This window comes from Pseudorca crassidens, chromosome X, assembly GCF_039906515.1.
Source record: "Pseudorca crassidens isolate mPseCra1 chromosome X, mPseCra1.hap1, whole genome shotgun sequence".
Taxonomy (NCBI): domain Eukaryota; kingdom Metazoa; phylum Chordata; class Mammalia; order Artiodactyla; family Delphinidae; genus Pseudorca; species Pseudorca crassidens.
The window spans coordinates 106,056,092-106,082,582 of NC_090317.1; the positions used below are offsets into that span (position 1 = coordinate 106,056,092).

The 26,491-nt window shown below is 40.9% G+C and overlaps 1 protein-coding gene across 2 annotated transcripts in view; it reads left to right on the forward strand.

Annotated features, from left to right (window-relative positions):
• The window catches only part of DMD (dystrophin), a 2,128,065-nt gene that overhangs the window by 1,886,509 nt on the left and 215,065 nt on the right, over positions 1-26,491 (forward strand). For both annotated transcript variants that reach the window (XM_067723245.1, XM_067723244.1), the window contains exon 61: positions 331-409. In XM_067723245.1, coding sequence (XP_067579346.1) covers positions 331-409 — 79 coding nt within the window. The remainder of the gene's footprint in view (positions 1-330; positions 410-26,491) is intronic.

Genomic DNA, 26,491 nt, shown 5'->3' on the forward strand with positions numbered 1-26,491 from the left:
CTGCACCACCAGGGAAGCCCTAGAGTTTGCATTTTTGATGGTACTAATTGGAGCAGTAATTCATTTGTGGCTACCAATGAGTAGAGTGTTCTTAGAAAATCCCATTTTAGCATTGTCAAGAGAGCAAATCTTCTTTGTTTGGCCTTGGTTTGATAAAAATGGGTCTCGGAGGCCACATGTGGTAAGTGGATATTAAAACAAGGTTATAAATTGTTGTTTTAATGTTCCAGCCTTAGAAGCCCAGAAGATCTTACCAAAAAGGATACGTTGTTTTAATTGCCCCTCATTATATATGATGAGAGAACATAATTTTTCTCCTCTTCCTCGCAGGTAGCTGTTGAGGACCGCATCAGGCAGCTGCAGGAAGCCCACAGGGACTTTGGCCCAGCATCCCAGCACTTGCTTTCCAGTAAGTCATTGTCAGTTTTCATTGCTTAACCTCTTCACTGCATCTTGGTGGCTAAGAATTAAGAGTTGAATTACAGTTGTCTCTGCCAAATGCACTGGAGGCACAAATCATCCTGAAATATAACTTAGTGGGTAAATTCAGAAGGTTAAGAAGAGGAGGACCAATTAGATCATTTTGTCCAGCCTTCAACTAATGCATAATTATTTCCCACAATGTATTCTCAAGTGCTAACTTTAGCAATATTTTTGAGTCTTTAGTTCTGCTTATAACAGTTCACTTCGTCAAGCTGATAATTATATATCATATAATTATTATATGATAATTCAATATATATTACTATGAATCTATAATTCTTTATCTCTATATAATTCATTAAATACTCCCTGCCTGCAAGTTGGAACTTCAGCCCATTCTGTTTCCTTTCCCTAACTATTCTTATCCCTCTTTTATCCTTGACCTCTCTTCATTCTTTTTATTTTCCAGTTTTACTATTTTATTAATTATATTTTTATAATGATATTATTTATATATTATTAATAAATATTATATCTTTTATAATTAACTATATTTTTATAATTAATACCAGGAGGAATAGCCTTGGTTAACTGAAAGTGTAATATTGGAACATCCTATAAATATAACAATGCATATTAAATTGTCAGGCTACTGTTTCCTCTGATTAGTGTTGTTAATTTATACTACTCTTTCTTTGATTATAAAAGTATATATATATATAGGTATTTAAAGAGTCATACGTCTGCCACATGGGGTTAATATCTGTTAACATTTTGACGTATTTCCTTCTGGTCATGCATGCGTATGTATGAGAGTTTAACCATCATTTTTTAGAAATTTTTATTTTATATTGGAGTATAGTTGATTAACAGTGTGTTAGTTCAAAAAAACAATGTGTTAGTTTCAGGTGCATAGCAAAGTGATTCAGTTTTACATATACATGTGTCTATTTTTCAAGTTCTTTTCCCATTTAGGTTATTACAGAGTACTGAGCAAAGTTCCCTGTGCTATATAGTAGGTCCTTGTTGGTTATCTATTTTAAATATAGCAGTGTGTATATATCAATCCCAACCTCCCAATCTATCCCTCTCCACCACCCATCCCCCCAGTAACCATAAATTAGTTCTCTAATTCTGTGAGTCTGTTTCTGCTTTGTAAATAAGTTCATTTGTATAACTTATTTTAGATTTCACATATAAGTGATATCATATGATATTTGTCTTTCTCTGTCTGACTTACTTCACTTAGTATGATAATCTCCAGGTCCATCCATGTTGCTGCAAATGGCATTATTTCATTCTTTTTAATGGCTGAGTAATATTCCATTGTGTATCTGTACCACAACTTCTTTATCCATTCATCTGTCAGTGGACATTTAGGTTGCTTCCATGTCTTGGCTATTGTAAACAGCGCTGCAGTGAACATTCGGGTGCATGTATCCTTTTGAACCATGGTTCTCTCTGGATACATGCACAGGAGTTGGGTTGCTGCATCGTATGGTAACTCTGTTTTCAGTTTTTTAAGGAACCTCCATACTGTTCTTCATAGTGACTGTACCAATTGACATTCCCACCAAGAGTGTAGGAGGGTTTCCTTTTCTCCACAGCCTCTCCAGCATTTATTGTTCGTAGACTTTTTGATGATGGCCATTCTGACTGGTGTGAGATGATATGTCATTGTAGTTTTGATTTGCATTTCTCTGATAATTAGCAATGCTGAGCATCTTTTCATGTGCCTCTTGGCCATCTGTATATCTTATTTGGAGAAATGTCTACTTAGGTCTTCTGCCCATTTTTTGATTGGGGTGTTTGTTTTTTGATATTGAGCTGCATGAGCTGTTTGTAAATTTTGGAGATGAATCCCTTGTCGGTCACATCGTTTGCAAATATTTTCTCCCATTCTGTGGGTTATCTTTTCGTTTTCTTTATGGTTTCCTTTGCTGTGCAAAAGCTTTTGAGTTTAATTAGATCCCATTTGTTTATTTTTGTTTCTATTTCCATTACTCTAGGAAATGGATTGAAAAAGATATTGCTGCGACTTATGTCAGAGGGTGTTCTGCCTATGTTTTCCTCTAAGAGTTTTATGGTATCCAGTCTTAGATTTAGGTCTTTAATACATTTTGAGTTTATTTTTGTGTATGGTGGAGTTTAAGCATCATTTTAAGGCAATTACTTTGTGCCTTGCAGTGTTACAAATATGACCCAACTTAATCCTTATAGCAACCTATAAGGTAGATACCATTATTATACCCATTTTTAAGATGAGGAAATTGAGGCACACAGTCACACAGCAAGTGGATGACAGAGCCAGGATTCAAACCCAAGAAGTGACTCCAGAGTCTGTTTTTAACCACCACGCTAGACCGTCCTTTACTTTATTGATATATTTTATAGAGAAGAAGCAATTCTATATGATCTCCCTTCATTCTTTTGCCTTCCTTTTATTGCCATTTTCCAGTCCTTTCCTTCCTTCTCCATTTTCCATAGGTTAATAAAAAGATCCATGCTCATGAACATTTTAAAGCTTTTCACTTGATGCTTTCATGTGTGTCTCTAGTGGGCCATGTCTTTTAGAACAAAAATTCCTAGAAAGCAGTGGTCCTGTCTTTTTGTTATACACTGATAGTGTATTAAGTAAGAGGTTGTCTTATTTTTTTGACTGGGTCTAACCCTTTTATCAACATGCAGTCATTATTTAGACAGTGTCACACATGCTTAGGAGGTGTCATGAAAAAAAGGGCAAGTTAAAGCAGGATACGTAATTGATCGGGATTGTGGCTTTTGCGAATGACTGTAGAACAACTATAAATCCTGCACATTTTGTCTTGTATATTTTTCCCAATTTCTGGTCTGCTTAGATCGCCTTGGTGGCAGAGCCATTCTATTTGATTTAATTGAGATTAACTGTGATAACATACTTGTAAGTGACTCCTAAACCATAAATAAAAATATTACTATTATGAATATTAATATTCCTGAGACTGAGGAATTAATATTCCTCAGACACCATATATATTCATTCACTTTTTATTCTCTCTGCCTGCCCCACCCACATTCCTATGTCTTCCCCGTTAAAACCTGTTCTCAGAAAAGGATACGTTATACTCATTTAACCCAGGTGACAGGTAAAGTTTAATGTGTACTTCTCCGGGGTTATTTGCATTTTAATAGGGTGAAAAGCCATAAGCCTGAGGAATGGCTGTCAAGTGGTAGAACGTCAGCCATAATCTCTGAGCTGTAAGGGGAGAACTTTGAGGGGCCAGGAGGAGCATCCCCACACCTTTCAAACCATATCGCACTGGTGCCCACGTCCAGAAAGATCAGGCCTGTAGGCACAGGCGCTGATTTACCTGCTTATATGGAGGCAGCCCCAGAAGTCGCCAATTTCTTAAGTATTCACGTGGAATATCAATATATGCTTAGAAGCTTTGCTTATGGATACCAAAAAATACCAATTTGGTTTAAGGGATATATGAGAAATAGGACAGTGAGACCAAAGACTAAATAAAGATTATTTCTTTGTGTTGTCCTTTTTTAAATTACAGAGGTAATATGTGGCACTCAAGGAAATGTTGGAAAGCAGAGAATACAAACAGGAAAAAAAAATTTTTTGTAATCCCACCACTTAGAGATAACCACTACAAAAATGTGGTTTTACACACACAATGAACGTATACAGTATACATTCTGTATAAACAGAATGGTTTATACACATTCTGTCTTTCTCTCGGGGGGGGGGGGTGTGAATTCAGATTCTCTCTCTTTTTTTTAACCAAACAGGGATGAAAACAATTTACAGTTTTATGACCTGCTTTTTTCTCCTCAGAACTATCATAAAAATATTTTCGTGTGTTTAAATATTCCTCTGCAGAGCAATGTTTTTAAATGGCAGGGTAGTATTCCCTTCTCTGGCTGTACCACATTTACCAAGACAATTCTAAATCACTCAATATTAAGGTTATTTCAAAATTTTCACTATTTTATCTAACATTATGTATCTATCATATCTAATATTCTTTGTACACCTTTATAAACGTCTCAGATTCTTTTCTACAAGATAAATGCCTAGAAAATGGAACTGCTGTGTTAAAGGATGTTTACATTTGTAAGGCTTTTGATACATATTGCCAAGCTGACCTCTAGAAAGTTGCACCAGAAATTGGGTGTTACATCAAAATTGTATTTGAGGCAGGGCCTCTCTGAAGTCACTTATTTGCTGTTATTTTTATGTTCTATAAAAGAAAAAGAGCTTCCCCCCCCCCAAAAAAAATATGTTTGAAAAAATACCACTAAGGTCATATTAAATGAGTTTGAATTGATAGATGTCTAGTAATTTGCTTCCAGGTTACCAGGAATAAAAATAGAGTGATTTCTGAGGCTTGGAAGTTACAAAGAAAAGAAAAAATAAGGATGAGCCGCAAACTGCACCCCGTCAAACACACTCACTGTCTCTTTCTCTCTCTCTTTCTCTCTCTCTCTCTCCCCCTCCCCCCCCCCACACACTCCCCTTTGAAAATTACATTACCCAGGTGTCTTTGTTTCCTTATCAATAGGGAGAGGTGGCCTTTTACTAAAGTATTCACTGTTTCTTCTTGGTGGCCCAATCTCTACTTGTTAAAGAAGCTGTTTCTTTTATCTTAGATCTGAGAGAAAAATGAGAAGAGAAAATATAGGTAAAATACGACCTTTATCTATTGATAGACACTACTTGCCTTTAATTGTAGCTTTAATATTCTACTACTTCTGATTGACTTCTGCAACGTAAACCAAGAAAAAGGAGAAATTCTAATAGTGTGATTTTAAAATATATTTATCCTTAAAATTTTATATATTTTAAAAATATATTCATATGTCAATGATCAAAAATGTACTACAGTATTCACTAGCTTAGTAGTCTGAAAATTGTCCGTCTTTTGTTATTTTCAAGAATTTAGGAACTTTTTTAAAAAAGAATTCAACACTTCTTTTTCTGGCTATTTTCTCAATTCTCTGGGCTTCTGTTCTAAATTTTACTTTTCTCACCAAGAAGGGTAACTATGTATTTGAGTAAAGGTAGAAATCTTTCTGTAACAGTAGAAAGAACTTATATTTGTCTTAATATTTCACAAGTTCTAGAATTCCCTAAAGGGCCATTTCCCAAGCCAAGTTTCTCAGAACATTAATGTACTGTATGATGTTAATAACTCTCCCTTGAAAAAATAGTTCTGGGGTCAATAAGATTGGAAAATCACTAGGTTATAAATGTAAGCAAATTTCTTTCCTGTTGGAATTCTTGTAGCTTTTCATATACATTGAAACTCTAAGAGGAGCACAGTGTCAGTGACTCTTACATCCTACTTATGTGACTACGGAAACCTTTTTCAGGCATACCAATTAATTTCTCACTAAACATGCTGTGGAACATACTATGGGAATCTTTGCCCTAAAGTGATATTTGCCAGATAGTTTAATAATGAGAACTTTCTGCTGAAGGTAGTAAAAACACGATCCAATTGAAAAGAAAATGAGTATTTATAAGGCAGAAAGGTCAACTCTTTATTTCCTGGGGTTTCCAGCTCTGAGGCCCACCCCAGGAGTCCCCCTGTGCTGTGGAATTTCCTAACTGGAGAGAAGCTTAGAGAGTATCTATATGAACTGTTTTCAAAGTACTCATTAGTGAATTCTGCAATCAGTGTAATGACTTGCAACCAGCAATTTTTTAATGGAATGAAATGGAACAGATTAGAAAATAGAAAATTGGAGTACATTACACAAGCAAGGTTAAGTATCATTTTGACACTTTGATTTCAGTTAGGTGTGTGTGTCTGTCTCTGTATACTACGTTACAATGTAAAATGTATTCCTTCTGTGGATTGCAATAAAAAAAATTTGAGGGGTACTGAAGAGCTCTAGCCCTGCCCTTACTTCACAGATGATAAAATAGAGGCAGAGAGACCAAATGACATAATCGAGATCATACAGATGGTTATAATAAATCTGGGACTAGAACCCAGTTTCTGGACTTCCGTGCCACACCTCGCATTGCCTTACCCATTAAGAACTAGCAGGCAGGCCAGCGACTGTCTAGTCTATCCGATATTGCCACAGATTTTTCTCTCTTCTATTTCTCTTGGTCTGGCCACAGTAAGTTGATTCATAGAGGCTGAATTTTTCTCTCGATGCCCCTGGGCCAAATGTCATCCCACCAATGACATGGGATATTGGTTAAAAGTACAGGCTCCGAAACTAGATTAATTGGGGTCAAATATTGGCTCAGATACTTAATCTCTTTTTGTCTCATCTGTAAAATGGGGATAATAATAACATATGTCATCAAATTTGACATACCCCACCCATGTTTTAACAGAAATCAAAATATACCTTATGTCCAAAGGGGTTTTCAATTCAGTGAAATATGGTAATACTATGTCATAGTTTTATAGTGAAGATCAAACTTCCACTATGTTTATAGTTTATATTATATGTAAAACACTTAAAACAGTGCCTAGCACATAAGTGCCATACAAGTGTTTGCTATTAGTATCGTTACTCTCAACTTGGTAGTGTAACTTAGTATCCGCCTATTAGAGTCAAACTAGACATAAAAGTAGCATTCATTCTCTTGCATTTAATTCTCAGTGTGTTAGACGTAAAAGTAGCATTCATTCCCTTGCATTTAATTCTCAGTGTAAGTAGTTCCTATCCTTTCCGAAGATGTTTTTCATGGTTCTAATCTGAAAGTGCAGTGTTTGGCATATTATAAGAGCTCAACAGTTACTTGTGTAACTAATGAATAGGTGCATAATCAATGAGTAGGGGCTTCCGTGGTGGTGCAGTGGTTAAGAATCCACCTGCCAATGCAGGGGACATGGGTTTGAGCCCTGGTCGAGGAAGATCCCACATGCCGCGGAGCAACTAAGCCTGTGTGCCACAACTACTGAGCCTGCGCTCTAGAGCCCACGAGGCACAACTACTGAAGCCTGCATGCCACAACTACTGAAGCCCATGTGCCTAGAGCCCGTGCTCCGCAACAAGAGAAGCCACTGCAATGAGAAGCCCGCACACCACAATGAAGAGTAGCCCCCGCTTGCCACAACTAGAGAAAGCCCGCGCACAGCAACGAAGACCCAACACAGCCAATCAATCAATCAATCAAATCTATTTAAAAAAGTAATCTGGGCTTCCCTGGTGGCGCAGTGGTTGAGAGTACGCCTGCCAATGCAGGGGACACGGGTTCGTGCCCCGGTCCTGGAAGGTCCCACATGCCGCGGAGCGGCTGGGCCCGTGAGCCATGGCCGCTGAGGGTGCGCGTCTAGAGCCTGTGCTCCGCAGCGGGAGAGGCCACAGCAGTGAGAGGCCCGCGTACCACCAAAAAAAAAAAAAAAGCAATCAATGAGTAGATCCTAATCTCTATAAGGACAGGATGATTTTGGTCTTGTTGACAGTTATATCCTCCAGTACCTAACCCAGTATCTGTACTTGGTAAATGTTCAGTAAAAGCGTTCACAGAATGAATTATGTCTTATACCCAAAAGAAGAGGTAAATTTCCTCCTCCCATTGTTAAAACACAGTAGCATGAAATTTAGCATAGTGACTACCACATAGTAGACACTCAATAAATAATTTGACCTCTTATGTTGCCTCTCAGCAATGACTGATAGCATCCATAACTTTACATAGTCCTTTTTCTAAATGTCTACTGTGCCATGTAATATATTAAGGGAAAAAGCTGTCTTCAACATTACAGTCTGATCACAACTCTATTAGAAAATACAATATAAACAGCAGAAAGGTACACGTAAAGAAAAGACTGAAAATCAATTAAATCAAAATGGAAACAGCTGTTATGTTTTACTTTCTTCTTACTTTTGAAGAGTTTTTACTAATAAGCATGTATTTCTTTTATGATGGGAAAAAAACAGTAGAGGCAAAACTTTTTGTTCTCTAGCTCTTAACCCAGTGACCTCTTGCAGTATTAAACTCTATCGAAGGCTGTGGAACTCCGGAAGACGAATTTCCTTTTTACTATTTATTCTGAATTTAAAAGCTGTGGGTTTCACTGAGTGATCTTCTATTTCTCAGATCATGAGACACTGTAAAAAGAAAGAACTGATCACTTATTTCTTGCAGGCTTTATAATCTTAACTGCCTTAATCAAATCCCTGGTTGACTCTTTTCCTCTTGTTAAAGTAACCCAGGTGCTTACGGTTTCTCCTTGCTACATAAGGCTGAAAAGTTTGTTTCCATCTTGAGAGTTGCCAAACCTTCACCGCCACGTCCCTCCACTCACACACTTGAAAAAAGGTAGGGGGAAAAACTTTAAGCACACTTAATAATTGCTGACATTTCACTTAACAGTGCTGGGATCTGTGCTACCATTGTCCTCAGGGGATGGATGAATTTGAAATTCGAGTAGGCCCATAATTTAAAGCTCAGATCAGCTTAGAGAAGCCATCATGATAAAAGTCAGGAAGAAGCTTGCAGGTACAATGTGAGATGATTTTCAGCCTAAAGCCATCAGGTAAAATCTCAGGGCTAAACAACTTGAGCCAATTTCTTCAGCAGCCACGTGCTGTCCTGAGTGTTGGGAATTTGGAACAAATGCCGTCTAACCTATCTGTGACGCTGGTAACGCCTCCGTAAATTCAAAGTTAGCCTTTCAGATACCTGCAAAAAGAAGTCACGGTGATAATCATTACACTCTCTTCTCAAAACCTATTTCTACGGCCCTTTCGCCTTGAGCTCAAATTTATATTCTCCAGTTTAGAGCTTAGAATTATTTGCTGTAGAGTATCCTTAGTAACAAACTTTTGCATCATTGGCCCTACATACCCATTTATTTGAACACAGAAGGCAGCTTAGGAAAGTTCTCAGTCTCTGCTGTGGGAATTTGTGCGCTTGAACTGGCTTCTGCCAGCTCAAGAGAGCCGAGTGTTATATATACAGGAATTGAGAGCTGGTTGTTAAACTGACCTTCGGTAGCTTGAAATCGGCCATAGTGGGAATATTTCCGCCCACCTCCCAAACTGGCAAATACTGCAAATCAAGACTTGGCTTTTTCATTTTGGCACAGCTGGTTTACCAGCACACCAGCAAATTTATTTATGTTACTCAGAGCACCCAAGCCCCTGGAGGCAAAGCTCAGGACCCAGAGATCTGTCTGCCGGAGGTAGGATGCGCATTTGTCCTGGTTTGTCCGGGATGTTCTTGCTTTTAGCACTTAAACTCCCATGTCCCAGGAAACCCCCTCCGTCCCGGGCTCACGAGGATGGTTGACCACCCTCGCCTTCGGTAACCTTCCACAGAAGGAGAGCCCTACACAAGGTTTCTTGTACAAGTAAGCTGTTGAGAGAGCATCTCTCAGGTGAAGGGGAGGGAGGGTAGCAGGATGAGGTAGGGGGAACAGTGGTCAGGGAGTCAGGCTAAGCAAGGAGGCGGAGGCTCCCTTCAGCTTGATCCCACCAGGAACTCTGGAGCACGAATTGCCCCCCGCAGCTGGCCCCATTTTGAGGCAAGGGAGCTGGGCTTTCTGCTCCCCCGTGTCAGTCAGCCATTGGCCGTGGATTTCTGGGGCGTAGTGGACGGCGAGGCGGTTTCCATTTCCCTGAGGGAGGTACCCTGGAGCTGGGGGCAGTGGGCCCACAGCAGCCAGTGCTCACAGCAGCTGGGGGTGGGTATGCCAGCTGGGGCGAAGGGATCTGAGCAGGACACCGAGAGCATGGACCTCTCCTATAGGCTTCATGAAGCTACTGTGATACCCTGTGCATCATCTGGCCCTCGAGCTAAGTGGTGAAGTTTAGCTTGGTCACCAGCCACCTCTCCTTCATCGCATACCTGCATGGAAATTAGCCTCGTGGCATGGCAGAGATGAGGCAGGCACCTGTTTCTTTCCCATTTCATCTTCCTCATCATGACAGATTCCTCTGGGCCTCATGAGGACCTAGGGCAGGGAGACCAGCATCACAGCAGTGGATCAGTTTCCTGACACATGGGCACTGTTTTACGGGAATGCTGGCTCTGAAAGGTATATTTTTACACTCCCCAGAAAATGAAGGCATTTGTGCGTTTGGCCTAGGGTAGCATTTTGTCATCTGTCCCAAAATACAAAGCTTTGCACAACAGAAATGGTGGAATCACATCCCTGTGGGCAAAAATCATTACTCTTGTTTCTTCTCTTTGGATGTTTTCCATTTTCAGAACACAGCCAGTTTGGGATTAGAAAATCCATTTTGGTGAGAACTTTGAGGTGAGGACAAAAGGCATTTTGGGTTTTTTTGTAGACTTACATAAACTATTCCTGGTTTAAAAAACCACCCTTTTGAATTTTTAAATATACTTTCAGATATCAGCAGTAACAATCATCTTGATTTCAGTCTACTGCAGATGTGCTTTGGAATGCGCTGTGTCTCCTTAAGGCTGGAAGGAACAAGGATGGGCTTAGGTGATGAGGGGCATTTTAAGGATACATGGAAACATAAGGAAGGATGGGGAACAACGTTCGCCATGCAGCATGTGTTTGCTTCTCTCTGTATTTGCCTCTGCTGCTGTAGACTTCAGGCTCTCAGTACGGAGCTGCTCTCTTCCCTCCACCTTCTCCTTACTCATAGTTTCCACTGTCTTGTCACTTGTTTTCTTCTTTAGCTCCCTGACTTTTGTCGAACTTCCCCACCTCTCTACCATCTAAACTTCTCTCTGGGTGTTACAATCAGGCTCTCTAAGAAAGAGCATCTGATTGGTTCACTTACTTACTATCTATCTAGGGTGAAGAGCATCTCATAAGCCAGGCCACGCTGTAACCAGGCTTTTTTGACCTGGGCACTGGTGGCATCTTAAGCCAGGCAATTCTTGATCGTGGGGGCTGTCCTGTGCATTATAGGATGTCCAGCACCATCCCGGGCCTCACCCCACTGCATGCCAGCAGTACCACTCTCCCTCGTTTGTGGTAACCAAAAATGTCTCCAGATATTGTCAGATGTCTCCTCGAGGGCAGAATTGCCCCTGGTTGAGGACCACTCCTGTATACCAAACCCCTGGACAGTCTGGGGACACTGCAGTAGGGTCACATGGAACACTAAGTAGAATGCCCTCTGTCTGGGAATCATTTGAGACTACTTTTCTGCACTTCTAGGTCCCCTTGAATGTAGAGACAACCTTCAGTTGTCTGTCCCTTCGGGAATGGCCTCAGCTACCTTGCCTAAGATCACACCCCTTCCACGGGCAGCTCCCTGAGGGGTTGAGTGAGACTGTCACCGGGCCCCCATCCTTGTTTGACTTCTCCCTGTTGCCATTCCTGCTTCCTCCTTCTCCCTTCCGTAGGTGTCGATCGCAAAGGCACAACGTACTAAATACCCTGCTCTCTGAACTTTGTCTTAGCGTCTGCTTCCTGGAGAACCCAATCTGTGACAGAGCGATGCAACTGACAGACATTTAGAAGCATCTGAGAAAAGAAGCATTATAATAGACTCATTCTAGTCACTGGGTAACTTGATTTACTCTTGCTTTCATAACGATGTTGATGATTTTGTCCAGTGTATGTAGTGATGATCATTGTTTAAGGTGTCTGACCTCATGAGCTCCGTTAATGGGTAAGGACTTTCGGGACAGCATAAAATTACATCAGCCCCTTGCCCCACACCTAAAGCTCAGCAGGATACATACCAATGACAGGCAAGGGTTAAAATGAAGGAGACTCAGTAAAATAGATCATAAAAGGAAACGGGTTGGACTGTGAGCGCCACAAGGGTAAAGGACATGCAATGCTCTTTTTTTTTTAATTTCATGCATCTAACACCTTGCAGATAGATGCAGGATGTGCCTTGATTGAATGAATAACTGCGCACTCTAAGGATTATTCCCACTCTAATATGATAGGAAAGAACTTTAGTCTAATGTCCTAAAAAAGTTAGGAGATTCACTTTATTTTCAGCCAGCTAAGAATTGATTCCTTTTGTCACTCAACAAATGTCTATTCAATGACCAATATAGGTCAAACTCTTTTTAGGTACTGGGGAAACAGTAGTAAATAGAAGAAAATCTCTCTCTCATGGAGCTTGAATTTTAATAGGAGAAGGCAATCAGGTCATGATCAGTTTGATAAAGAAGAATAAAGAAGCCTAGGGCCTTCCCTGGTGGCGCAGTGATTGAGAGTCCGCCTGCCGATGCAGGAGACAGGGGTTCGTGCCCCGGTCCAGGAAGATCCCACATGCCGCGGAGCGGCTGGGCCCGTGAGCCATGGCCGCTGAGCCTGCGCGTCCGGAGCCTGTGCTCCACCACGGGACAGGCCACAACAGTGAGAGGCCCGCGTACCGCAAAAAAAAAAAAAAAAAAAAAAAAAAAGAATAAAGAAGTCTAAAGGGGCTAGAGGTGATAGGGGAAAAGAACTCTTTAAATGGGGTGGTCAGGGCGGTGACGTTTCATAGAGAAATGAGGAAGCACACCAGGCAGATACGGGGGGGGGGGGGGGGGGCAAAGCGTTCCAGGTAGAGGAAACAGTAAATGCAAAGGCTCTGAGATGGGAGCATCCTTAGGGGGGTTGAGGAAAAATAAAGAGGCTAGTATGACTGAAGCCGAGGCAGCAAGATGCTGAATAATAGGAGGTCATTGAGCACCCAGTAGCCAGACCAGGTAGAGTCTTGTCGACTACAGTTAAAAGCAGGCGGAATCTATTCGTAGCATGAAGGGAAGACTTGGGAGGTTTCTAAGCTAAGAAGTGACATGATCTGACTTACTGTGCCTGTAGCATCCATTCATTCATTCACGTATTTCTTAACAAACACTAGGCACTTGGAATAGGAAGATGAGAAAGACAGAATCCTGGCTTTGGGACGCTCAAATTCTAAATCATTTGAGTTAGACCTGTAAAAAGAGATAGACCCATTAAAACAACCATGACCCTCTATAGTTGTGGTAAATAGTGGGTGTTACAGGAGTGGAGTGGAAGGAGGAATTCTACAGTGAGGAACATGAGATGTTCTGTATAGACTAGTATTAATGCACATTGTCCCTGCAGCTACATGCAGATCAAAGTTGCAGACTGGGGCTTCCCTGGTGGCGCAGTGGTGGAGAGTCCGCCTGCTGATGCAGGGGACACGGGTTCGTGACCCGGTCCGGGAAGATCCCACATGCTGCGGAGTGGCTGGGCCTGTGAGCCACAGCCGCTGACCCTGCGCGTCCGGAGCCTGTGCTCCGCAACGGGAGAGGCCACAACAGTGAGAGGCCCGCGTACCGCAAAAAAAAAAAAAAAAAAAAAAGGTGCAGACTGTTTCATCTGATAGGAATCTGGCAGAGGACGTTTCTGATTACTTGGCCCTTGATTTCACTTAGCAAGAGTCACAGGATGTATTCAGTGATGAAAATCAGGTTCTCCCTTCTCCTTATCCATTCTGATATGATGACTATCCCCCTTTCCAATTTCACCTGTAGCCTCCTTATAGCCCTTTTGTCCAGAAAAGGGATTTCTTATGTATGTATAATGAATATAAATATAGATTTTAGAGAGTGCTAATGTTTTAATGAGCTAGAAATAGGCAGACGAGAGAATAATTGAAGGATTAGTCAACATGGGGGCAATTTGACTTGAAAGAGAAAATCTGAGCAGGAAATGTCTGGGAGAAAATGTAGAAGAGGAATGGAATGGAATGGAATGAGCTCATTTATGATGTGAGTTAAGGACAGTGGGATTTAGTCTCAAAAGGTAAAAGGTGAGAGTTCGTGTTGTAGAACTTGACCTAGGCCAGCTATCAAGAGAAAGACTAACTCAAAAGACTTGGCCCAGGCAGTCTGGAGCAGATGCATCCCTTAGAGCTGTCAGGAGCAGAGGGAAAGTTTTGAAACCAAATCCTTGGTTATTCCTGGAGCCCAACACAGAAGCTCACTAGAACCCTTGCTATCTTAGGGCAAAATAAAGGGCAACACGGCTTATGTCTTAGAACAGGTCAGATAATCACCCTAACATGAACCACCTGCACCAAGTTAAATAGAACAAAAAAGAAGATAGTAAGTTTGGTAATGTGAAATTTAATTTCAAACTCAGAACTGAAAATAGAACTGAAAATGAAATGTTTTCTTTCTTTCTATAAATGCTTACCTACTCATTTTGAGTTCCTAAGCAATACTAATATAGAATGATAAAACACAGCTGACTTTTGTAGTTGACACCAACATCAGAATGCCCAAAGGAAGGTTTGTCTTCTTTCAAGTTTTATTACTCTATGAGAACTGCCTAAAATTTTTTTGAAGAGTCAGAAAACGGCCGGGAAAGGAAGAAGAGGGATTATTTAGCGGAGTCGCTTCCTAGGCCCATGACTTGGTGGTTAACAGTCTGTTTAACTCTAGGACCATAGAGTCTCTCTCGTTTGCCTGGTTACCCTGGGATTCCTCACACTGGCAGTGAGTTAGTTAATAGAATACGTATCCTGATAACTCACTACATTAATTATGATAATAATAATAGGGGTGGGAATAGGAATACAAACAATATTGAGCTCTTAACACTGAGGAAAGCATCTCACATGGGTTAACCTGTTTCATCCTCACAACAACCCTGTAAACTAAGGAATATTATTGTCTCCACTTCACGGAAGAGAAAATTGAGACGGGAGAAGCTTAATAACACATTCAAGTTCACGCTTGTAACCATTACGGATTATCAGCTTCAGAGAAGGGGTTCCAGGGACTAGTGGGTGGCAACCCACAAGTCTCAACTGCATATACTAAAGGGGATAATCCCCATTAACTAACTAAAGGGGATAATCCCCATTAACTCTTTGGACGATAGTAGAGGAAGTGGCTAGTAACAATTGGAGGAGGCTTGGCTTGCGAATATTTTTCTATTCTACTCTTTTTTTTTTTTGTGGTACGCCGGCCTCTCACTGCCGTGGCCTCTCCCGTTGCAGAGCACAGGCTCCGGACGCGCAGGCTCAGCGGCCGTGGCTCACGGGCCCAGCCGCCCCGCGGCATGTGGGATCTTCCCGGACCGGGGCACGAACCTGCGTCCCCTGCATTGGCAGGCAGACTCTCAACCACTGCGCCACCAGGGAAGCCCCCTATTTTTCTAATCTTTAATCTCTCTGATGTTCTTGCTTCTCTCCCGCACCCTCTCCCCCTCCTTCCTCCTCCCCTTCTTCCTCCCTTGCTCTCTCGCCCTCTCGCCCTTGCCCTCCTCTATGAGAATGGAAAGTTTCTATTGTCATACTTCCGGGTCTACAGGTCAACTATAGTTCAGGTGATCTAGATAGTTTGACTGGGGAGCTCTGCTTCGGGCTGCAGGTGGGCTAGGTTTGATCTACAGGTTGGCTGCTGGATCAGTTCAGATTGTCTCTAAATGTGGTGGGTTTTGAGGCCCAGGCTGAAGGATCAGAGGCCACCTGGGGCATGCGCTCATGGCAGCTCACCAGAGCATAAGAGCACAAGCTTCTGTTCATATCATGTCCGCTGAAGCCCCATTGGCCAAAGCAAATCATATGGTCAAGCCCAAGGACAAGGGGCTGGGAAGCACAGTGTGCCAGCCCTGTGGCTCTGACTAAGGTATAGATATTTAATTCTTTTACAATGGAGTAAAGAATTGAGGCCAAAATGTACTCTCTCCCACCCTCTTCTTGCTTTTATTGCTATCATATTCTTAGCTCTTTCTCACTCTTATCTTGCCTCCTAAATGGATATACATCCCATCTATAGTCATTTGGTTTTTAATATCTGAGTGGCTCCCTACTGGCTCAGGTTTCAAATTTTACTTTCCTCGAAATTTCCCTGGTGCCTAATACAATACCATTCACACAGAGAGCATTCAGCAAATGGTGTTGTCTGCCTGCTGTCTTTTAAAAGCACATCTGGAGAGATACTAAGCGCACCTGGCAATATCGCGCTGATTTGTTAGTAACCTAGCTAACCCAGATGGCCTAAAGACTGTAGCCACCTTTACCCAGAGGAAAGTTCTGTCGTAATACAGTCAGCCAATTCTGTTAGAAATTATTCAGAAATTCCATGAGTCAGTCATGGCTCGATTTATATAGACACCTATCCTCCTCTGTTGGGCCTTATGAGGCTTGATTTCTTTTCTTACTGTCTTTTTTTTTTTTTTTTGGGGGGGTACGCAGGCCTCTCACTGTTGCAGTCACTCCCGTTGCGGAGCACAGGCTTCGGACATGCAAGCTCTGCGGCCGCGGCTCACGGGCCCAGCCGCTCTGCGGCATGTGGGATCTTCCCGGACTGGGGCACGAACCCGTGTCCCGTGCATCCGCAGGTGGACTCTCAACCACTGCGCCACCAGGGAAGCCCCTCTTACTGTCTTAATAATCACAGTGAGGTTCCTGGAGTTTTGTATGAGTCAGTTTGAAGGAGCTTTGCTCTCGAGTAATGTCACCAAATATTGGTTATTAGACTTTGTGGGACTGTGCAGCCAACAGCGCTGGATATTAGACATAGTGATTATCTCCACAACTCAGTCACCTTGCCAAGTAGTTTAGTGTGAACTCTTGACTTCCCAGATCAAATGGCAGCCTGATATTCTAAATGACAGATCCCATGGTGTGATATTCTGTCCACCGTACGCGATGGTCTCAGAGCTGTGTTATCTGTCTGACAGCTCATATAATATTTACAGGTTGTTATTCGTGAGGAATTTTACTTAGCCGTAAAGATTTTCACAGCTATGGCAGACATTAGAGGTCTCATTCATCACTCCTGTGACCTTCCCCTCTGGAATGTAGCCCATCTGTCTTGGCTGTGGAAATCTTTATGGAAAATCTGCCCATCTTTGAAAGTTTAGTAAGTGATCTTAAAGTTTTCATTGAATCTTTACTTTTGATATACGATATAGACATATAAAATACTATTCTTATTTTAATGTTTTGGAAAGTGTTAAATTTAACTTGGCCTTTCATTTAAATGACAGAAAACTTACTCTTGCTACAGGAACTATATGGATCACATCAAAAGAGAATAGAAATCGTACAGAAAGCAATTGCAGTGAGGAAAAATGACATATATACATATACATGTGGCATTGATAACTACATGAAAACTGAAACACTGTATTATAATCTTGATTATGACCTTAGGACGTAAAAAAAGGTAGAAATAAGTTTCATGTAATTTATTATTATAAAGAAGACCCTAAACAAATTGCATAAAGAAACGAATCAAATGGACTGCTTTACAGGACAGGAGAGAGGCATGACTAACCCTCAGAAGCTCCCCCTCTGCACTTACGTTATCCTCACTTCATACACAGCTTCTCAAATGCTTGGTTAGAACCTAATCCTGCCACTTCCCCTCTGGCTACCTGGTCCATCAGCTTGTATGATCTGGTTTGGCCTTCACCACTCTTTTTTATTTTAATTTTTTAAACATCTTTATTGAAGTATAATTGCTTTACAATGTTGTATTAGTTTCTGCTGTATAACAAAGTGAATCAGCTATATGTATACATATATCCCCATATCTCCTCCCTCTTGCATCTCCCTCTCACCCTCCCTATCCCACCCCTCTAGGTGGTCACAAAGCACCGAGCTGATCTCCCTGTGCTATGCGGTTGCTTCCCACTAGCTATCTGTTTTACGTTTGGTAGTGTATATATGTCCATGCCACTCTCTCACTTTGTCCCAGCTTACCCTTCCCCCTCTCCATGTCCTCAAGTCCATTCTCTACGTCTGCGTCTTTATTCCTGTCTAGCCCCTAGGTTCGTCAGAAACTTTTTTTTTTTTACATCCCATATATATGTGTTAGCATTTGGGATTTGTTTTTCTCTTTCTGACTTACTTCACTCTGTAGGACAGACTCTAGGTCCATCCACCTCACTACAAATAACTCATTTAGTTTCTCTTTATGGCTGAGTAATATTCCATTGTATATATGTGCCACAACTTCTTTATCCATTCATCTGTCGATGGACACTTAGGTTGCTTCCATGTCCTGGCTATTGTAAATAGAGCTGCAGTGAACATTGTGGTACGTGACTCTTTTTGAATTATGGTTTTCTCAGGGTATATGCCCAGTAGTGGGATTGTTGGGTCATATGGTAGTTCTATTTTTTGTTTTTTTAAGGAACCTCCCTGTTGTTCTCCATAGTGGCTGTATCAGTTTACATTCCCACCAACAGTTCTTTGCAGCTTTTCTATTGCCACCACCATTTTGGTGCATTCCCCAGAGTACAGTTCTCTTAACAGCCTTCTTTCCTTAAAGAGTCCAGCCATTTTTATAGCTTCAGCTACCATATTTACAGTCTTACAGTACTTACAGTACTCACAGTCTTGTTCTTTCACTGAGTTTCAGTGAAAAGCCCACCTTACAAATATTTTAACCTAAACACATAATTTATCTGAAATTCACCTCCCAGTTTATTTTTCCTGTCTGTGAAACTCCCAATTGCCTACTAAGTCTTAGAAGTATAGAATCATCTATGATTTCTCTTTCACTGGGCACCGAAGTCCCTTATGAACTACCTGTCATACTCCACTCTCCTACCTCTAAGCCACTGTGTATAGCACCACAAGAACCATCTTCTTATCTTTTCATCATCAGAAAGCTCTGATTATGAAATATTCTATGACCCTCTATTTCCCATTGTATCATATATGAACTAATCTGTTCATCATTCACGCTGGTGAATAGTGCACAAATGGTCTACCTAAGAATGAAGATTCTGTTGGGCAGATGGCATTGGTCTAAGCAGACAGAGATGAAGAAAGAAGTACCAGAAGCCTAGGCAGTTAGACAATGTTCAAAGGCATTTCTCTCTGCCACACTTTATACTGTATGAGGCACATTAATAGTCATTAAGAGTGGATCCAAAGGTTAAAGACCAGTGCTGCCCAGTTGAGGCAGAGAGCTTGATTCCAGGATTACTATCATTCAGACAACATCCCATAACTATGTGATTACAAACATGATTTTTATGGTGATGAACATTTTGCAAAGCAATTTTGTATCCATTTTCTCATTTTATCCTGATAACATTTCGGTAGGGGAGATATCATTATTCCCATTTTGCATATAAGAAAAATAAGGCTCAGGGAGAAAACACAACTTGCTTCAGAAGGTGCAATGACGGTGGAGTCAGGACTCAAATACAGTCCTTCTGAATATGTGTTCTGGACACCCTTAGTGATCTAGATACCCCTCAGGACTCTAGGTTGGGATTTGAGATAGAAAGCCACTGTGCTGAATGCCTTTCTGAGCTCAAAACGTTTATAAGCTATCATGGAAGGAGGGGATGTGAAAGGCACATTCTCAGATAGTCCACTGTATCATGCAGTATATCTAACGTGCCTTGAGAATTATACCAACTGAGTGCCATTGACCTGTGGACTGTAGAGTTTTCTCTTTCCACCTTGATCAATAAAGAAAGACTCCTGTTGGCAAGAATGTCATTTGTATAAAATGCCTTTAAAATATTCCTCTCCTTGAATCAAGTAAATATACTTCTAGGAATTTTGCTTAAGAAAATTAACAAAAATGTGTGCAAAGGTTTCTCTACAAAGATGTTCATTGCAGCCTTACTCATACCAGTGAAAAACTGGAAACAACCTAAATATTCCCAAAGAGGGAACTTCTTCAATAAATCATGGTACTTCCATTAATGGAATACTATTCAGCCATTTAAAATGTAAGCCAGGAATGATGTGAGCAACCACAGATGGATTGAGTGGGTGAGAGTGGTTCAGTTAGAAGCAGCTTTGCCTGAATGTAACAGAAAACTCAAATAACAATGGCTTACACAAAGTAGGGGTTTATAAGTTTCTCACATAGAAATCCAGAGAGAAACCGGAATGATAACTGCATATTCGTCAGGAAGGCAGATTTCTCATCTTTTCCTCAGTCATTCTTAGTGCATAGGTCCTGAAGCATAAGTTGTCAGAGTCCTGCCCATATCCCCTCTTGCATTCACCATGCCCAGGCTCACCAAGCCTAGGCTTGCAGCTACACATACCCGTGACTCTGCCTTTAAGGCCTTCTTCTCTGGCCGTCAAAACCTGCTCATCAGCACGAGGGGAAGGCCAGAAGTGCCGGGGAGTTAAAGACTCCACATACTCCAGGAATAGCCCTCAAGCAATAGTAGATAAGTTCCCCGTTCCCCTGGGGGGTGCGAGGGGTAACTCTTCAGTGCGTTGTACACTGAAGCCCCAGCTGCACTGGGCCCCAGGTGTCCGAAGCAGTAATGCAGACTTTATCAGCTTTCCTCCCTTCTGTGTCTCACTTCCGGTTCTTCTACCAGCGCTTCCCTAAATCATGGCTCAAACTCATTGCACTCATATCCTTGTCTCTGTCTACTTCTGGGGAACTGCAACCAAGATGGCTTCTGTTCTCCTGGTTACTATAGCTCTGGACATCATGACATCTAAGGCAGGAAGAAAGAGGATGGGAAAAGGGCGAAGCTGCCTTTCAATTTAGTCAGCCACCTTTAAAGAACTTTCCCAGAAGCCTCACGTGAATATCCTCAACTGACATTCATAAGCCTTGGGAACCTTGCTGTACCCAGCAGTTAGAAATTCTGTTACCAGGGAAAAGGAGACCTGGTGGCAATCCTGGATACACTCGTTACTAGCTGTGTGAGCGTTTACTAGCTGGGCTACTTTACTGATCATTTATGAGCATCAGTTTCTTTATGTGCAGCAATAGAATAGCGTGACCACGGAGGGTGTTTGGAAGGATTACATTAAGAAACACACAGTGCATGGTACAGAGTAGACAGGCGACAGGTTTGTTTTCTCCATTTCCTGAATCATCTGACTTAAGTTTGAGTAATAAACCAAAACTAGGATCTAATACTTACCGACTTGTGACGTTAGATGTATCATTCCATGTGATCTTAACTCATCATCTGCAAAATAAAATAATAATAATACCCACCTCACAGGTCATTCAGTATCAAATAAGCTAGTTGAGGTCATGTTACAGGCACAGAAGGGGTTTTCCTTTCTCCCCCACCCCCTCCATCACTTCCTCTAGATCAAGAATTCTCAACGGGAGTGATATTGCCCCCAAGGGGTCAAAAATTGGTTTTGGGGGGGATGTAAAAATCTTACTCTTTATATGTAGAGCACAGATACATACAATACAGAAACAGATGTCTGTACAGTATATCTGTGGCATAAGGTGATCGGGAACAAAAATGTCTAAAAAGATACCTGGAGTAGGGGGCACGTAGTGGCAAAAGGTCGAGAAACGTTGCTCTAGAGTCGATCTTGGTAGACTGTGTCCATAAAACCATTCCTGGAATTTGCATACTTCTGAGGAGCCAAGTGCCAGTGGCTAGTTGATCCTCCCTAGTGCCTTTTTCATAACCCTGTAGGTGAGGTTTCTCTGTTGTCCCCAGTGAATGCTGTATTTTATTTATGTTTATAAACTGCCCCCGCTTTCTTTTGACCCAAGTATGTTATTAAACTCCAAATCCACCAAATATAAGAAAAGTAGACAGCAGAAGCAAGAAGAACTACAATCCTGCAGCCTGTGGAACAAAAACCACATTCACAGAAAGATAGACAAGATGAAAAGGCAGAGGGCTATGTACCAGATGAAGGAACAAGAGAAAACCCCAGAAAAACAACTAAATGAAGTGGAGGTAGGCAACCTTCCAGAAAAAGAATTCAGAATGATGGCAGTGAAGATGATCCAGGACCTCAGAAAAAGAACGGAGGCAAAGATCGAGAAGATGCAAGAAATGTTTAACAAAGACATAGAAGAAGTAAAGAACAAACAAACAGAGACGAACATTACAATAACTGAAAAGAAAACTACAGTAGAAGGAATCAGTAGCAGAACAACTGAGGCAGAAGAACAGATAAGTGACCTGGAAGACAGAATGGTGGAATTCACTGCTGCAGAACAGACTAAAGAAAAAAGAATGAAAAGAAATGAAGACAGCCTAAGAGACCTCTGGGACAACATTAAACGCAATGACACTTGCATTATAGGGGTCCCAGAAGGAGAAAGAGAGAGAGAAAGGACCCGAGAAAATATTTGAAGAAATCCTCAACAAAATACTGGCAAACAGAATCCGACAAGACATTAAAAGGATCATACACCATGATCAAGTGGGGTTTATCCCAGGGATGCAAGGATTCTTCAATATACGTAAATCAATCAATGTGATAAACCATATTAACAAATTGAAGGATGAAAACCATATGATCATCTCAATAGATGCAGAAAAAGCTTTTGACAAAATTCAACACCCACTTATGATAAAAACTCTCCAGAAAGGGGGCGTAGAAGGAGCCTACGTCGACATAATAAAGGCCATATACAACAAACCCACAGCAAACATCATTCTCGATGGTAAAAAACTGAAACCATTTCCTCTAAGATCAGGAACGAGACAAGGATTTCCAGTCTCACCACTGTTATTCAACATAGTTTTGGAAGTCCTAGCCATGGCAATCAGAGAAGAAAAAGAAATAAAAGGAATGCAAATTGGAAAAGAAGAAGTAAAATTGTCACTGTTTGCAGATGACATGATACTGTACATAGAGAATCCTAAAGATGCCACCAGAAAACTACCAGAGCTAATCAGTGAATTTGGTAAAGTTGCAGGATACAAAATTAATGCACAGAAATCTCTTGCATTCCTATACACTAATGATGAAAAATCTGAAAGGGAAATTAAGGAAACGCTCCCATTTACCATTGCAACAAAAAGAATAAAATACCTAGGAATAAACCTAGCTAGGGAGACAAAATACCTGTATGCAGAAAACTAAGACACTGATGAAAGTAATTAAAGATGAGACCAACAGATGGAGAGATATACCATGTTCTGGGATTGGAAGAATCAATATTGTGAAAATGACTCTACTACCCAAAGCAATCTACAGATTCAATGCAATCCCTATCAAATTACCAAAGGCATTTTTTATGGAACTAGAACAAAAAAATCTTAAAATTTGTATGGAGACACAAAAGACCCCAAATAGCCAAAGCAGTCTAGAGGGAAAAAAAACAGAGCTGGAGGAATCAGACTCCTTGACTTCACACTATACTACAAAGCTACAGTAATCAAGACAGTATGGTACTGGCACAAAAACAGAAACATAGATCAATGGAACAAGATAGAAAGACCAGAGATAAACCCATGCACCTGTGGTCAACTAATGTATGACAAAGTAAGCAAGGATATACAATGGAGAAAAGACAGCCTCTTCAATAAGTGGTGCTGGGAAAACTGGACAGCTACATATAAAAGAATGAAATTAGAACACTCCCTAACACCATACACAAAAATAAACTCAAAATGGATTGGAGACCTAAATGTAAGACCAGACACTGTAAAACTCTTAGAGGAAAACATAGGAAGAACACTCTGTGACATAAATCACAGCAAGATCTGTTTTGATCCACTTCCTAGAGTAGTGGAAATAAAAACAAAAATAAACAAATGAGACCTAATGAAACTTAAAAGCTTTAGCACAGCAAAGGAAACCATAAACAAGACGAAAAGACAACCCTCAGAATGGGAGAAAATATTTGCAAACGAAACCACGGACAAAGGATTAATCTCCGAAATACATAAACAGCTCATGCAGCTCAATATTAAAAAAAACAAACCACCCAATCCAAAAATGGGCAGAAGACCTAAACAGACATTTCTCCAAAGAAGACATACGGATGGCCAAGAAGCTCATGAAGAGCTGCTCAACATCACTAATTATTAGAGAAATGCAAATCAAAGCTACAATGAGGTATCACCTCACACCAGTTAGAACAGGCATCATCAGAAAATCTACAAACAAATGCTGGAGAGGGTGCGGAGAAAAGGGAACCCTCCTGCACTGTTGGTGGGAATGTAAATTGATAACAGCCACTATGGAGAACAGTATGGAGGTTTCTTAAAAAACTAAAAATAGAATTACCATAAGATCCAGCAATCCCACTACTGGGCATATACTCAGAGGAAACCATAATTCAAAAAGACACATGCACCCCAATGTTCACTGCAGGACTATGTACAATAGCCAGGTCATGGAAACAACCTAAATGCCCATCGACAGATGAATGGATAAAGAAGATGTGGTACATATATGCAATGGAATATTACTCAGCCATAAAAAGGAATGAAATTGAGTTATTTGTAGTGAGGTGGATGGACCTAGTGTCTGTCATACAGAGTGAAGTAAGTCAGAAAGAGAAAAACAAATATCGTATATTAATGCATACATGTGGAACCTAGAAAAATGGTGCAGATGAACCGGTTTGCAGGGCAGATATTGAGACACAGATGTAGAGAACAAACGTATGGACACCGAGGAGGGGAGAGTGGAAGGGTGGTGGGGGCGGTGGTGGGATGAATTGCATGATTGGGATTGACATGTATACACTGATGGGTATAAAACTGATGACTAATAAGTACCTGCTGTATAAAAAAATAAATAAAATTAAATTTAATTTTTTTTTAAAAAAGTAGAAAGATTAATGAATGTATGAGAGTCTGAATTCCAGAGAGTGCTCTTTTAACACAGTTTAAATGATATTAGCATTCTTCTTCATTTTCTGGTTAGGTCCCTGTGTCGATTAAAACATGGCTTAACACCAGGGTGCGTCACTTGGCCCATTCTGTTCATCATGCATTAGAAAGCGGTTGAAATAAGAACTTCCCTTAAACACTGGAACCTGTGTTTGTGATTTTCAGAAATACCTTGGGCACAATATTGAATCCTGTTACCTCGAGGGAGGAAAAGCATTTGAAGGGAGAAGTGCTATCCTTTCTTGCTGTTAATAACATACTGCATCTGTAACGCAAGGGGAAATTCAGAGGTTGGTTTTGGAATAAATAAACTAGTAAGTAGCTTGCCATTTAAATTTAGCAGACAGTACCCCACGGTGCTGTTGCCATATGATAATGGATGATTTTTACACTCGAGAGTCTGAATCACAAAGCTGCATTGGAATTACATATAGCGGTTATAGAAGCATCTGTATAAGAAAATACCAAAGGACAGCTTAGTGTCATAAAAACTATTTGCCCGTAAATCTGCTTTTGATGAGCTACTAAAAATGGCCGCATCAGGCATAAGAGACGTATGTGCGTCTGTCGCGTAGGCGAGCTTTGTGACGGATGACAAGCTTCCACTGGTACACTGAGATAAGAAACAGCTGTTGTTGGCATTGGCATTCCTGCAAGAAATGAAATGATAATTCTGGGACACACTTATGAGAGTTACCATATATTGGATCAACTTTTGAATATATGCAAGACCAGAATCATCTGGCAGCCCCAAGCGAAATTGCCCAACAAACCGTTTAACAATCTCCTGAGAAGGAGCATTGATTCCAGTCGCAGAGAACCGTCGTCCGATTGTGTGTCATTTCTAAAGCAAGTAGCTCCAGTGTGTGTGTCTGTGGTAGTGATGGGGCAGGGGAGGACTGGGGGAAGGCTGTGGTTCTTCTTCTTTTTTTATTGCTTCAAGGACATTTTTTAGTGTAAAATTTCAGACCTTCAAATGATGGCTGCAAAGCAGTTGCCTAGGTGCATTTATAAACTGTGAATCAAAGGGGGAAAAACATCTTTCAGCACAAAAAATTCACTGAATCTCACTATCGGTCCTGTTTAATAGCTACACATAAAGGCAGAAGGCTTTTATATTAGAAAATAAAATATTAACAATTTTCATATACAATTAATATACTCTATAAAAATTAACAAGAACTCCAGTTACAAAAGCTTAAAATTTCATATTGACCTGGAACTTATTTTTTGGAATTTTAAAAATTAAATCCATTCAGCTCTTTAGTTCAAGCATATTCTGACTACTTCTCTGGCATTTCGGGGGGGAATTTTTTTTTTCCTTTTAATGTTTAACAATGCAAAGTCAAGTATAGATACCTACAGGTCTGGTCATGAGCTCAGCGCGGCATCATCACTTTTCTCCTATTTCTTGCTAGAGTTTCTGCTTGAAGGTTGTTTCACTCAGGCGGAGCACCCCCCTGGGCCAACCAGGCAGCCAGTAGACCACTTCTCTCTGAGAGATGCCTAGAAGTAATATAGGAAATACGAACAGACTCTTCTGCTACCAGAGGACGTACTCAACATCCTCCAAATCAGAAAGGCTTTCTGGACCATTAGAATGATAAAGAACTGGAGAAGGATAACGAGAG